Here is a 15,579-nt window from a genome sequence, read left to right as displayed (position 1 = left end):
TTAAGTTAGAAGTGACAGCAGATAGCAGATTGGATTGGGGAGAACAAGGGAGACAGAAGGGAGTACAACAGGGAAAACAGAAGTCAAGCATGACACCAAGGGCTGTAGGCCTGGGTGATTCAAAAGATGTGCTGCTTTCTACAGTAAAGATGGATGTTAGAAAGAGCAGAGCATTTCAGGGGAAAAATAATGACTTCAGTTTTGGAAGAAGACTATAAGATATGCAGTTCAACATGTCAAATAGGTATTTGGAGAGGGGAAGTTGCAATAGAGAGGTCAGGGCTGGATAAGGGGCAACTTGGTGACAAGTGGATAGAATGCTCTAACAGCAGTCAACAAAGTCTAAATTCAGATTCAGTCTCAAGCATTAGCCATATGGCTTCAGGCAAGTCATTTAAACTGTTTGCCTCGGTTTCCTCATCTGTAAATTGAGGATAAAACTAGCACCTAAGCTCCCAGGGTTGTTGTGAGAATCAAATGAGATAACTGTAAAATACCTGGCACAGTGTCTGGCACGCAGTAAGCACGATATAAATGTCAGCTAGTAGTAGTAGTCATTGCTGTTGTAGTAGCAGTAGTAGTAGCAGTAGTGGTGGTGGTGGTGGTTAATAGTAGCTAGATGATTTGAGAATCATCAGTACAGAGATTATTGAATCCATAGGAGCTTATGAGTTCTCCAAATGAAATAGTATAGAGAGAAAAAAGAAGAGCGACCAGGGCACAGCACCACTGTACACACAGTTAGTGGGTATGATGTAGATGGATATCCAGCAAAAGAGCCTGAGAAGGTGTGGTCAGATAGGTAGTAAAATCAGGAGAAAAGAGTCACAAGAAAACCTAAAGAGAAAAAATTATCAAAGAGAAGAGACTGACAGTGTCAAAGGCTACAGAGAAGTCCAAAAGAATGAGAACTGAGAAAAGGATATTAGATTTGGCACTTAAGAGACTGTTAGTACCTTTAGAAGGAACCAGTAATGCCAAATATGGAAAATGGATCAAGGGGAAAATATGAACAGTATATCAATTTTCTATTGAAGTTTAAATGATGTAAGGCAATCACCACAATGAGGAGCCCAACAAAGCCTAGAAACTGGCTGAGCTAGCAAATATTTGATATCCTTGTCAAGTAGAGAAATGGCAGTCACAGAATGCACTGATTTAGCATGTCATCTCTTTATCGTGTAAAATCACGTAAAATAAGGTAGTGTAAGACTGTGAATAGGACTGCTTTATAAAACAGTGGAGGAAAGAATGAGTTTGCAAAAACTGCTTTTTTAATAAGCTAGATGATCCCAAGAACCATCTAAAGACAAAACCAGGAGTCCAAGGATATGAAAAATAGAAATCTATCAAGACTTCTGTAACAAACTTATTCTTCATCAATAAGTACTAAAGTAAGCACTTAACATGTGCTTATCATAGTAGAATGAGTGCATCTGCACACTCATCTGCACACATAGATCATTCTCTGATATACTTATGTGAGTAATGGGCCCGGAGTCAAGAAGTAGAATTAACACTACATATACCAAGGGCATCAAGAACAGAGAAAGAAAATCAGAGGGCCACACCTAAGGCAACATGACTGAGAACAAAAGACTTGACAGTCAAGAAACAATAGAAGACATCTGATAGTGGGGAGGATACTAAATTGGGAAGGGGGGGGGAGATTTAGATGATAAGACAGACTTTCATAAACATAGAAGATCACATCTTTACAGCTAGAGTTGGAGGAAACGTGCAGAAAATACAAGACAGGTACAATGGTACCTGTCTATCAGCTATAAAAAGATACTTGATCCAGTAGAGCAAAATGAAACATTTAAGGACATTTCCTCAGATATTTTTGTACATTCATATGAGGCTTTTTTGCTTCTGTCATTCAATCTGCTCTCCATCTAATTCTCTTTCCCTACCTTGTGCCCTTTCCCTCCAATTTTCCTGTTGAGTGAAATGGATTTTTGTACCCAACTGCTCTGTGTTTTCCTCCTTCTTTTGATCAGTTCAGATGAGAGGTTTAAGTCTTCCTACTTTATTTAGATAGCTACTTGCTGCACTCTGACTATAAGAGATAAATTAGTCTATTCTTTCCCTTTACCACCTTCCACCCTGTATTTGTCTTTTCCTCTCTTTCCATCCTTTTCTTAGTATCAAGACATAACAGACCTACTCTAAGGACTTGTCTAACTGAATTCCCTCTATGAACTCTGATGATAGGGTTCAAGGAAACAGCTATCACCTCCCCTTATTTGAATATAAACAATTTATCCTTGCTTAGTCCTTTACCTTTTCATATTTCTCTTCACTCCTGTGTTTGAATTTCAAAGATTCTCCACAGCTCTGGTCTTTTCACCAGGAATGCTAAAAAGTGCTCAACTGCATTAAAAATCCATTTTTTTCCTGTAGGATTATGCCAAGTTTTGCTGGGTAAGTTATTCTTGACTGTAACTTCATATCCTTTTCTTTCTGAAATACTGTATCCCAAGTTCTCCATTATTTTATTGTAGTGGCTGGTAAATGACATGTGATCTTGAGTATGGCATCTCAGTACTTGAGATAGCTGAAGTTTTTTTTTTTCTTTGACCTGAAGTTCTGTGTTTTGGCTATAGTGTTCCTGGGAGTTTACATTTTGGGGTTTCTTTCAAAAGCTAAGTAATGGGTTCTATTTCCACTAAGCCTTTATTGCCAATCTCTGGAAAGTTTCCTTTTAAGATCTTAAGATTTCTTATAATAGGATGTCTAGGTTCTTTTTGGTCACAGTGTTCAACAAGTTCAGTGATTCTTAAACGTTTTTCCTCATTAGACTGTTTTCCAGGTCAGTTGTTTTTGCTATGAAATACTTCCCATTTTCTTCTATTTTTTTCCAGCCTTTGGACTTTATTATTTCTTGTTGCCTCATGAAGTCTTTGGCTTATGTTTGGTCCATTTTAATTTTCAGGAAGTTTGTTGTTTGGGCAAAGTTTTGTACCTCTTGTGCCAAATTGTTAATTCCCTTTCCATTTTTTTCTTCCACAGATTTTTTCCTTTAAGCATTCTCATTCCATTTATAAAAAAGATTTCTTAACTCTTTTCAAACTCTTGCTTCATCTCTTCCAAGAAGTCTAGGCCTGAACTGTGTGGTACTATGTGAACCGTGAGGTACTGCTTGAGAGTAGTTTTGGAGTCATTCTCTTCTGCATCTGTGTCTTTAGCATCCTTGCTACCATAAGAGATCATTATAGTGGGGTTGTGTTTTGGTTTGCTCATTCTTCCAGTCTACTTCTTAACTTCAGACTTGATGTTAGGGCTGGGCTTTGTCGCATTTCTGAAGGAAGTTCTGGCCTAGTCCTGTTGCTGCTTTCTTGGGATTGAGTGATGTGTTACTCCAGGCTCTCAGAAACAGGTGAGTGACCTACAGAGGTCAGATTCAACACAAAGTGTAACTGTTATACCCCACTCCACCCCAAGACTGACTGTTGCAATTTCCTGACCTTGGTCTGGGTCTATACAATGGTAGGCTGCTACTGGACTCCAAATTTTTATTAGTCAGCTAGAAAGTGATACTGATTCAAACTGGAAGAATTATAGAGTCCCCTTTGGTCTGAGTTTCCTGTGTTGGTTATTTCTCTGAAGACTGGACTAGATGATGGAAGTGAGATCCTGCTTTATGCTTGAGATCTAAGCTGCACTGCTACTACGACCGGCTTTCTGAACTTTCTTCTTTCTCAGTATATGGTACACCATCTAGGTCTCCTTTTCACTCTACCCTGTATCATCAACTTGAAACTAGGTAGTAGGTGACAAAATTGCCAATTGGTACCTACCTCCAATTGCAATGCCCCAATATGGGTTTGGGGAGGCCCAGTACGAGTCTGAGACCTCCTTCTGTGCTGATATGCAGTAGTTCCCAGGACGACAGAGTTCTCTATAGGCTAAGTACTCCTGCCCCAACCCTGTCTCGTGTCTGTAGACTTCTCTATGCTAACCTGGACCAAAGGACTCACTGGGACTTTTTCTGAATTTTTCCATCAGGATTTGGTCTGATGTATTTTACAGATCTGTTTGGAAGAACTGTGGATGGGAGCTCAGTTTCACTGCTTCCTTCTACTCCACCATCTTGACTCACAAGATGATTTCTAAATTCCCTTCCAGATCTAAATGCTATGATCCTATGATTAATAATACATAAATTCCATGTTGTATTTATTATGTATGTGGCACTATATTAGACCTAACAGAAAGATTAAAGTCCCTGCACCCTTTATAGAGGTACTATGAAATAATAACTCTAAGAACAAAAGAGTTCTTTTCTTATCAACCTATTACACTAACACTTCCATGCCAAATATTTCTGTCCAATCACACTGTAATTATTGAAAAGTGAAAAGATGAGTTGTTAGAATTTAGAAGAGTAGAGATTTGGTGCTTTGTTGCCAATAGTCCTTATTCCCCAATTTATATGAAATGTTATCAGCAAACCACAATGGTCAATAATGTTTAAAGCCCTCAGATCTTAACTAGTCAATTCTCAATTAACCCTATAAATGGAGATAGATATAAATCAAATTTTTAAAAAAAGAAAACCCCAAGATAATTTGTTTGGTTTAAGAATGTGGCCAGATACTCATACTTTCTTCCTTTGCTCATATACTCTCCTCCTCTAATATCCTCTAATCTCCCTAATTCTACAAACCAAAAGACTCCGGGTTAATAAGCATAATTCACAAAGTGGATAATCCGCTAAGGATAATCAAAAGTTGACTATATTTGCATTTTGGTACATAAAAAAGAATTTCAAGAGATGTTTTACTTGTTTAAAGCCAATTCAATCTCAACTGTTATATTCAAACACTGAATATGTGCCCACAGACTTCTCACTGCTAAAATGCCCTCATAGGTAAGTAGTTAAGGGAGATGAACACTTCTCAAAAGAACTACAAACAATGCTCCAAATCACTAATAATGGGAGAAATGTAAATCAAAACAACCCTAAAGTTTTATCCCACACCCTGCAAGTTGACAAAGATGACCAAAAATTGCCATACTCAACACTGCAGAGCTGTGAAATGATAGGCACGCTAATATGATCCTGGTGGAAGTGTAAAATGATATGATCATTTTGGAAAGTAATCTGAAATTAATATAAATAAAGTGACTAAAATATTCATACTCTTTGAATCGGACTTCATTGCTGGGCTTATACTCCAAGGGAGTCATCAACAAGAAGAAAGTCTCTATACACCAAAATACTTATAGCAGCACTTTTTGCAATAGCAAAGATTTGGAAACAAAGTAGATGTTCATGGATTTGGGGATGGTGAAACAAATTGTGGTACATGAAGGTAATAGAATATTACTGTGCTGTGAGAAATGATACATGTGATACATTGAGAGGCATGGAAGATCTAGATGAACTGATACAAAATGAAATAAGCAGAGGCAAGAAAACAATATATATGGTAACTACAAGAAGGTAAATGGAAAGAACACACCAAAAAAAAAAACAAACCAAGAAGTTAATTAACAAAATTGTAAACGATTACTTGAATAAAGAGTGATGAGAAAACATCCTGAACCTACCCCTTCGTAGAGGTGAGAGGTCCACAAGTGTTACACATTGCACATTTTCAGGTTTTTTCAATGTATTGCTCAATTGTGCAAGGATTTGTTGCTTCTTTCTATCAAGGTCTTGAGTTTCTGAAAATACGGTCAAGCCAGAAGAGATTCAGGACTAGAAAAAGCAAAGAATGGAGCATTTGCATGCCTATATGTGTATGTGACTACATCCTAGAGTGGAATGTCAACTCAGTTTTATATACTAATAAAGGAATGCTGAGGTATCAATACACCCTAACAGATAACCTTTGTAATTTTCTTTGAACTATATGGATCTTTTTGTTTTGTCTTCACATTCTTCCCCTTCAGAATTACCTTTCCAACTGTTTCACTTATGGAACTATTAGAATTAATTTTAATTTTCTGATCATATATTACTACTGGGGGGGATAGGAAGTTGAACTGTGATTTTAATTTGTAGGTAATCCATATACAGTCAGTTGAAAGGTTAACAAACATCAGTCAACAAATCTAGTATATATAAGGTACTGTGCTAGGGGCTGAGGCACGTACAAAAGGACATGGTATCTGCCTTCAAGTTTACAATTTAGTAAGGGGGATAATGCAGCTACAGAAATAGCATTAGATCATAAATATACATAAAGGAGAATAAAAAATTTTATAAGAGGAGATAGAGATCATTTCAAACTGAAGACTTCATGGAGTATGAGCTGGCATATTAGTTTACCAACAGAAAGGGAGATTGAGTCATTCCAGATTCTTAAGGAAGAGTAGGAAGAAAGGCCCAGAGGAGATAGCACAAGATTTTTTTAGGGAATGGTGAATAGTGTAACTTAAATAGAAGATAACATGTAATATGCATTTTTCACTATTTCATAGTATCTGTGACACTTCCCAGCTATGATTAGGTAAAAGTTGATTAAGGTCAAATGAACAAGCATTTATTAAGGGCTCACTGTGCCATGTATAGTGTTAAGTATATGAAGGAAGTCTGTGCTGGAGGCAACACAATTGAGAACAAGGAAAGTGAATAGAGGCTATAAAGCTTGGTGAGTTTTCAATTTCTAACATATACCACCAGCTCCACATTGCTAAATATTGAAAAATTACTACATCTAAATGGATGCTATGTTTTTGATGCTACTTATATTTTAAACCTTATATATTTTAAAAAGAAGTATAGGCTTATGCTTCAAATCTTTTGTATAGTCATATTTATAGTTTCAACAACTTAGTTCAGACTGTAGAATATCTATAGACTCTAATTCTCCAATTGAGAGATATTAAAACATTACAGACTCATGAAGAAATGGTATCATCATTCTATTGTCATTACTTTACTATGATTTAAGAGAATTTTTATTAGTAGTTAGATGATTAAAAATAAGTATCTGAGTGCCTTTATGAACAGCCCTGAATACGATGTCATGACAGTTACAGAAAAAGTATATAATATGCAGGATCATGGATTTAGACTGTGGAAGGGATCTTGGAGAGCAAGTATCTGTCCATGTTCCTCCCCAACCCCATTGTACAGCTGAGGAAACTAAGAACCAAAGAAGTAAAGTTACTTGCCCCAGGTCACAGATAAGTAGCAGAGCCAAGATTTTTTAGGTCTTCTTACTTCAAAAATGCAGTTTGTAGCCTTCCTGTTGGAAACATGAGGCTGACACACTTGAAACAGTGAATAATATACAGTATTATTTAAGTGCCAACTAGTTTGGTAGTAGTCAGAGAAGTGATCTTGAAGGAATAGGTAGAGACAATAACATTCTAGATTACTGGAACAAATATAACAAGTAAGCAAAATATTAAATATCTGTTTCCACTTTTAAACACGGAGAAAAAACACAATGACAAAGTCAATTTTATTTTTTAAATCAGTTTTTATTGCTGTCTTGTTTCTTACTTTATCAGTTATCCCCAAAATCCTTCCTCTCCCCCTCCCAGACAGCCATCCCATTTAAGAAATATTAATTTTAAAAAGAGGGGGAAAATCAGCATAACTGTGCAATAATTGTAAAAAGCCCCAAACCGTGCCATTTTAATACATGTCCACCTCCACAAAGATTGGGAAGAGGCAGTTTCTATATCTCTTCACTCCAATCACACTTGATTTTTGAAACTGTTGTTGTATTTTCACCTTTGCCTCTTTGGTATGTACTTGCTTTCCATTTGCACTGTTTTACTCTATTTTCTTGGTACTTCACTCTGCCTTAGTTCAGATAGGTCTCTCCATGCTTCTCTATTCATCACATATATCATTTCTTACATATAGCACAGTAATATGCCATTATACTCATGCAGGGACTTTCTTCTTACTGATGGCTTCGCTGGGGTATTTGCCAAGTGATGGAGTCTCCGGCTTAAAGGGTATGAACAATTTAGTCACTTTATTTGCATAATTGCAGAATGCTTTCCAAAGTGGTCATACTGATTTACAGCTTGACCAATGTATTAATGTGCCCGTCATTCCACAACCCCTCCAACATTGAATACTGCCATGTTTTTATCTTCACCAATTTGTAATATGTGAGTTAACTATAACTTAAAAGTACTATGTCTTACATACTTACACACACATTACCAATTATAAAGACAGGTTTAATGGAGTTACAAAAAGCATTCTCAACTTTCCTATGGTTCCTAAAAGGTGGTATAATCGTAAAATGATAAAGCTGAGACTTCAGCGATCACAGAACTTATTCATCTGACAAATGAAAAAGGTCCACAGAAGTAACTTGTACAGAGCCAAACTGCCGCTTTTCAGGGATCTGGGAATGGAACTAAACTCACCTGTCTTCCAAGTGCAATGCCCTTGCCCTTACACAAATCTGCCTTTTATTTCCTCCTTTAAAGGTTCTCCCTTTCAACTTCTGCAACACTGCTCTGTTTCTTCTCAAATTCCTAGCTACTTTTTCCTTCTTTTTGGCTTACTGCAGTTCTTACTGCACCTTAACAGTGTTCTCTAAGGTTAACACTGATTCTTCTTTATTTCTTCTTCTGATTACACTTCTTCTAAGCTGATGTCTTCAAGACCTCTACTGATGTCTCGGTTGACCACCATCTGCTCTCTAGTGCTCTATCTCCAGTTGGTTGAGCACTAATTGCAACATAGATGTTCCAATATCACCTAAAACTAAACACTATAGTAAGTGACACTTATATATAGCCAATTCTTTTGTAAGTCAACATATTCATGCCTAGAATCAGTTATGCAAAATCAAGCAATAAAAAAACACAGAGCTTTATGAGGAAAATGGGATTAGGAACACAACACTCAAAATCTCATCAGTGACAGATAAAAATAAAAAGGGATCAAGTACAAATAGCAGCACAGTGCTATACACGTTAATAGTTCAGAAACACATAAATACTACACAAAATAGTAGTGGCCTCCAAATTACTGCTCCCAGGTTCCCATAGGGCAGGGACTGGTAAAATTTGAGTGGCAGGAGAAGTGCATCTCAACCGTGGTGTTAAGTGGGATAGGGGATAAAAATAAACCGCCAGCCCCTGGCTTCTATTGCACCAGAAGATATATACAATAAATATGGTACTTTACCTTGAAAAAGACTCAAAGCAGGAATGTAGAACTGAAGGTTAGAAGGACTACAGCCTGTGAATACTTGTGAATTAGTGCAATTTTGTTTCCTGCTCTCTCACAGATACAAATCTCACATAAGCAAACACAAAATTCAAGCTAAGCTCAAAATTGTTCCTCGATGTTATCAACTGTGGGAACAAATCACCTTTTCAAAACAAATGACAAGGCAGAATGTGCTGACGTTCCTTAAAGTGGACAAACCATTTCATTTTTATATATTTATATCTCAAATCTGAACCACTCAGGAAGATGGTATTCCCATTTTAGAGACAAAGAAACTGAAGCTCACTGAAATTCAGTGATATTATTCATGGTCAAATAGCTACTAAGTACTAAAGGCAGAATTCAAACGTAGTTTTCTGCTAATTATAAATACTGAAAACTTCAATCTATTATCAAAGATAGAATTAAACCATGACACCAGGGAGACGATGACATGACTTGCAGTTGACCCATCCAGGTCCAGGGGCCAGATATTCATCAGGAGTCCTGAAGATGGCCCAGGATGCAATGGGAGATCCAAACCATTTTAGGCTAAGGTCTTTCCAGGTTCTCACTTCGGTGAGATAATGCCCATTCAGTGAACAGGTCTCTTTAAGTAGTTATTCAAGGCAAGGCCCCTTTAATCAGAAAAGAAACAAAGCAAACTGGGAAGGGAAGATTCTCAGGGTTCCTAGCCAAAAGAGAAACAGTTACTATTTATTATTTACAGAGTACAACAGAAAAGGTTCTGGATTTGTAACGAAGGATCTCCGTTCAAATACTGACTCAGCCATTTACTGGCTCTGAAATCTCAGATAAGTCACTGACTCCTGCTAGGCTTCAGTTTGTCACCTGCAAAATAAGACTGAGAGAAGCTGTGTGTGTGTTTGACTACATCAGGGCTGGGGAACCTGCAGCCTCAAGGTCATGTGGCCTTTTTAGTCCTCGAATGTAGCCCTTTGACTGAATACAGATTAGGTCAGAGGGACGAACTTGAGAATTCAGAGAGAGCCATATGTGGCCTTGAGGCTGCAGGTTCCTCCCTGGGGACCAGATAAACCTCTAAAGCCCCCTCTAGCTCTTCATCTATGATCCTAATTATCTTTCTTCTCAAAGATACAACTTTCCCAATTTTTTTCTTTTTGCTAGTAACACCATAATTTCACATTTGCCTCAAGCTTGCAGATTTGGAATTACCTTCACTTTTTTGCTTTCACTCCTCATGGCCCACTGCCACCTTGCCATGTTCACTCTCACCAATTCTCTTTCTGCATTGCCTCTTAGTTTCAATACTGTTCATTTCCATGGCCTTATCAGGCTACCCTTATCAGTTTCATATTCTACCTACAGCTATCCCCTATTCTTATACACTGTGGAGGTACACTAGATAGTCATTTTAAAGAGAAACAAATACAAGTTAAATAAGGAAGCCACACATACAACAAGAAAACAGGAAAAACAAATAGTTGTCTTAAGATCATAAGATTTGAGCTGAAAGGGGCCAAAGAAATGATCTGCCTTGACTTCCTTATTTAAGAGAGAAGGAAACCAAGGCTCAGAGTGGAGAATTGACTTCATCAAGGCCACACAAGTAGGAAGCAGTGGAGACAGAATTCTAATGTAGGTCTTCCAACTTAAAATTCATTTCCCCCACATCTCAGCAGCAACTTTGGGTACCACATTTTAAAAGGACATTGGGAAGCAACAGCGGGCCCAAAGGAGAACAAGCAGATTCATAAGGAGACTTGAAATCATGACATACGAGCTGAAGTGGAAATACTGAATCCAGTATACTCTGGTGGACCATGATAACTGTCTTTAACTATACGAAAGGCTGCCATGTGGAAGCAAGATTAGAGTTGCTTTTATTTTGCTCCAGAGATAGAGAGCCAAGGGCAATGGGTGCAAGTTGTGCAGACAGATTTCAGCTAGATAGATGCAAGGAAAAATTTCCAAACAAACGTGAGCTACCTCAGAATCAAATGGATTTTCTCTAGAGTAGTTTCCTATCACTGAAGGACTTCACTAGTCATAGAATATATTCTTTTTAAAGTTTAGGTCTCCCTTTCTAAACGTTTATTGACAATCAGATAGTCAACTCAGTTATGTAAGCAAAGGGAAAAGAGCTGGCAGGATAACAAAAAAAGATGTGATCCAAAAAAAATTTATATTTTGTTTTGGAATCTATCTGATGTTTACAATTAAATAGAGGTACGTCTAATCTGGGAATTCATTGCAAACAAAGTAATAGCCATACTATGAAGGTCTGATTCATATGGACCTTAAGGGTAGCTTAGCTTTACTATTCAGTTCATCTTCAATTCATTAAGTGTCAGACAAGACATTCAGACCAACAATAAAGCCAGGGTACATTTTTGTGGAACTCCTTTAGCAATCTGTGAAAATTATGGACCCCTTCTCATAATAAAGTTTTAAAAAGATGAAAAGTTTGAAATCACAAAGGAAACTAGTTATATTGAAATAGCTATAAAAAAATATTTCAAGTTTACGGATCCCAGGTTAAGACCTTTTGCAAAAAAAAAAAAAAGTTCATGGACCCCTACACTAAAGTCTGTCCCTGAAAAAGTCCCTGAGGTAGAAGTAGTGGTTAGGATATATGGGTTTCAATTCATGGAAAGTAGAGGAAAAGGAGATATTAACAAAGTTATAAACAAATTTAATGCTGTGCATAGTAAATACCTGGGAAGTCAACAAATCAAGTAATTAATTTGAATGGCTAGATTTGACAATGGAGAGGTTCAGGACAGGGGCTACAGCATGATTTCAATGGTAGAAAGAACTCCCCATGAAAAAAACTTCTCAAGTCTTGGAAAGTGGTCAAGGGCACTGAGGTTAAGTGAATTTCCAAGGGTCAAACAGCCAGTATGGGTCAGAGGCAGGATTTGAACCTATCCTCTATCCACTATGCAAAGCAGCCTCCTAAATAACAGAAAGTAATGTTACAATTTGGACTGATCTCAACTCAATCAATCAACAGACATTTAGTGAAAGTTGGCTCTATGTAATTAACATTATTACTATGTCAGAAGCACTATACTAGCTACTGGGGAAAGTAGTAGACAAAATAAAGACGTTTTCTGACCTCTTAAATAGTTAAGACAATATTTGAATGAACTGCAAAACAAAAAAATCCCTTTCTCCTCTAAGTACTATTCACTTATTACTTTTCACATGCATCTTTAGTGTACACAAATTACTTTTTTCCTATCATATTCAAGGGGTGTATTACAGATACCCATATATGACAGCACACCTAGTGGAAGGGCAACTAGGTAGTGAAGTGGATAGAGTGCTGGGCCTGGAGTCAGGGAGACATCTTCCTGAGTTCAAATCCAGCTTCAGATATTTGCTAGATACTGGGCAGGTAACTTAACCCTGTTTGCCTCAGTTTCTTCATCTGTAAAATGAGCTGGAGAAGGAAATGTCACACCATTCTGCTATTCTTGCCAAGAAAAACCAAAATGAGGTCACAAAGAGTTGGAAACAACAGAACAATTAACACATAGTGAAAAGAAAGAACTTAGAATCAGAAAAAGCTGAGTTCAAATCTACCTCAGACCCTTACTAGCCGTGCGACCATAGTAAAGTAACTTATCCTTTCTAAGTCTGTTTCCTCACCTGTAAAATGGGGATGATAATAACTATAGTTAGCACTTATCCTACGGGATTCAAATGAAATGTGTGTAAATCACTTTACAAACTTTAAAGAACAATAGACCTATCAGCTTATTTTCATATCTAACTGGTTTTGAAAAAAATCTCATATTAATAACGTAATTTCTTCATGTTAGGTATATAATAATTCAGATTCTTCCCCTTCTCTCTTTTAGTTTTGTTTACATAATTCTCATTTTATGTAACAGAGCTAAGATTTATACATATCATATTAACCAAAGCCTCTATTTTACAGAAATAAATGATTTCACGTAAAATACATAAATAACTGAAATTACAGCAAAATTACTAGAGCATTTAAAATGCTGGCACCCCAACCTGATTTTACACAAGACAATCCATTTCACATACATCTGATTCATCCACCCAGACTGCCCTACTATTCTGTTGACTTAGAAAAGGATTCAGGGTCACTACTAAAATGTAATTCCTAACTTTCTTCAGATTGGGTCCACAAATCCTCTTTGCCCAATGAAACAATTACAGTTCTACCCCAGTAATTTTCTGACTTACAGTTTAAAAAATATTTTCACTACGAAAGTGCCAATAAATCTTACAGACCTATTCAAGCAAAACTCCTCTGTAATATAGAATGTTATATTCTCACATCTTATACACTGCTTTTTAAAAATTATTTTCCATTTATTCCCATGTTTAGATTTTGTTATAACTGGACTATATAAAGTTCTCTAGGAGACAAAAACTATCTACTACTTACTTTGAATTATCCCTAAAACAGAATAACTGTGCAAACCACAGGATGCTGACTGCTTCACTACCCATTTTGGCTCTTTGGCCCATCTTTCCATTTCCCACATCCTTCCCTTTTACCTCCTCTCCCCACTTTTCAGCTTTTCCTTATACTTTGTCTTCCTCCCATTAGAATATAAGCTCCTTGAGGACAGGGGATAACTTTCTTTTCATTTATTATATTTGCATTTCCAGCTCTTAGCATGTCCTGGCATATATTAAGCACTTAATAAATGTTTGCTAAGTTGACACAACAACAGGCATTTAATAAATGCTTGCTGGAAAAAACATATGTGAAGTTTAAAAACCAAGGTCTGCTACATAAGAAGGCAAATCTCAGTAAACCAAGCTTACCTGAAATCAAATTTGAACATTCAATTATCAGGTCACCAGTAGTTTAGCCATACACCAAAGATTTGTTCATCAACTATACATACACGATCTCAGTTAACCCACTATGATAAATTACTAAGCCAATTTAAAAGCACGAATTCCATTTGGAGTTAGCCTAATTATCTCTTTTAAAAAAACTGCTCAGATATAAATCAAATCACTAATCAACTACATGCATAAAAGACTAGCATGCTAAGTTTCAGTTTTCTGGGAACTAGATTTATTTTGGTAGAGAAGCTCTGAAGATGGAAGTGACAAACAACACTTTTTTGATTATGTATTTTCCCAGTTATTGCAACTCAAAACATCATATACTTTCCTTACATTCAGAAGACAAAAAGTTTTATAGCAATTATAATGTCCAAGATTTTACTAAAGAGTATCATTTTTCCACTTAGGCGGTGAATTAACTGCTGCTTCTAACACTTAAAAGACTAAATCGTTTTACTTCAAAAATTGTTTTATTTGAAAATAATCCAAATCCTTAGACTCAAAGAATAAACCATTACCTATAAGATAGTTCTATTGTATCTGGACAGCTACATAAGAGCTCAACCTTCCTATCATTCACAACTAACAAGATTTGAAAGAATACTAAAAATACTGAAAACTGTTACACTTACTAGCCTGTGAAGTCAGAAGTAGCCTCAATGGGCAACCTGTAATAACTGAACTCTACGGAATCTACTTTAGATTTTTCTCAATTCTGAAATTGGGACTAAACGAGTGTCTTGAGAGAGTTACGCAGAATTTAAAGTTCAAAGGTTTTTTCCGGCTTCTCGACAGTAAACAAAGCAGACCTCACTGGAGGAGAAGTCTACGTGAAACTGGTGCTACCCTGAGAAGATCGCCTCCCCGATCGCCCGACGCTAGGCAGCGGGGACGCATTCCGACACAGCCGCCGATGGAAGGAATGTCGGGCAAGGGGAGGTCTTTTCAAAATAGAGCTGAGGTTTCTCAGCAGTTCAGACGGCGTAAACAAACCTTCCAGGCTGCAGCCGACGGTAAACAATGAACCTGCAGCGGGTGAGGGGGCGGGCTCTGCCAGCCACCCTCCCGGCGGCTGGACCAGACACCTCGCAGGCAGCAGCCGCACACAAACCTATCGATCCCTCGTTTCCCCCGAGGTGGTGAATAAAGAGCGATCCTGCGTGCTGCGGGGGGTGGGGAGGGGGAAGACGGCAGGATGTGGTCGATCTTCCCCGAGACATCCTCTCGCAACCTAAATAACAGCTTCTTCCCCCCCCTCCCCAGGCCGCCCCCAGGATTGAGGGGCGCAGAGCTGCGGGACAAAGTACATCCTTTCCCCCTTCCGAGTGCCCTGGAGCTGGTCTCCCCCGCTCGCTGCCGCCCACCCGGGGCAGGGGCAGGCGGGGAAGCCGGGACGAGGGAGAGAAGGGGGATGGTTCCCGCAGGGCAGTCCCAGGGCCCGCGGTTCGGACCCAGCACCTCGCCCCTCCCCCCCCCCCCCCCCCCGGGCCCAAGCCCAGGGGCCGCGCGGGCCCGCCCCAGCCGCCGCCCGCCGCTAGTTACCTCGGGTGAGATCCAGCGGGACGTTCTCCTCGCCGCTGTCATTCCGCCCTGCGCGAAACACA

General features: G+C 38.2%; 1 protein-coding gene across 4 annotated transcripts in view; it reads right to left on the bottom strand.

The window, feature by feature from the left end:
• Positions 1–15,579, bottom strand: part of RICTOR (RPTOR independent companion of MTOR complex 2) — a 129,631-nt gene that overhangs the window by 113,544 nt on the left and 508 nt on the right. For 3 of the 4 annotated variants that reach the window (XM_072605765.1, XM_072605767.1, XM_072605766.1), the window contains exon 2: positions 15,518–15,565. In XM_072605765.1, coding sequence (XP_072461866.1) covers positions 15,518–15,565 — 48 coding nt within the window. Of the gene's footprint in view, positions 1–5,559; positions 15,423–15,517; positions 15,566–15,579 lie in introns of those variants that run through there. The other variant, XM_072605768.1, reaches the window with a different exon arrangement.

The sequence above is a fragment of the Notamacropus eugenii genome, chromosome 4 (assembly GCF_028372415.1).
Source record: "Notamacropus eugenii isolate mMacEug1 chromosome 4, mMacEug1.pri_v2, whole genome shotgun sequence".
In the NCBI taxonomy this organism is placed as follows: domain Eukaryota; kingdom Metazoa; phylum Chordata; class Mammalia; order Diprotodontia; family Macropodidae; genus Notamacropus; species Notamacropus eugenii.
Note: the sequence above shows the minus strand (reverse complement) of the source record. Positions and strands in the feature narration are given on the sequence as shown.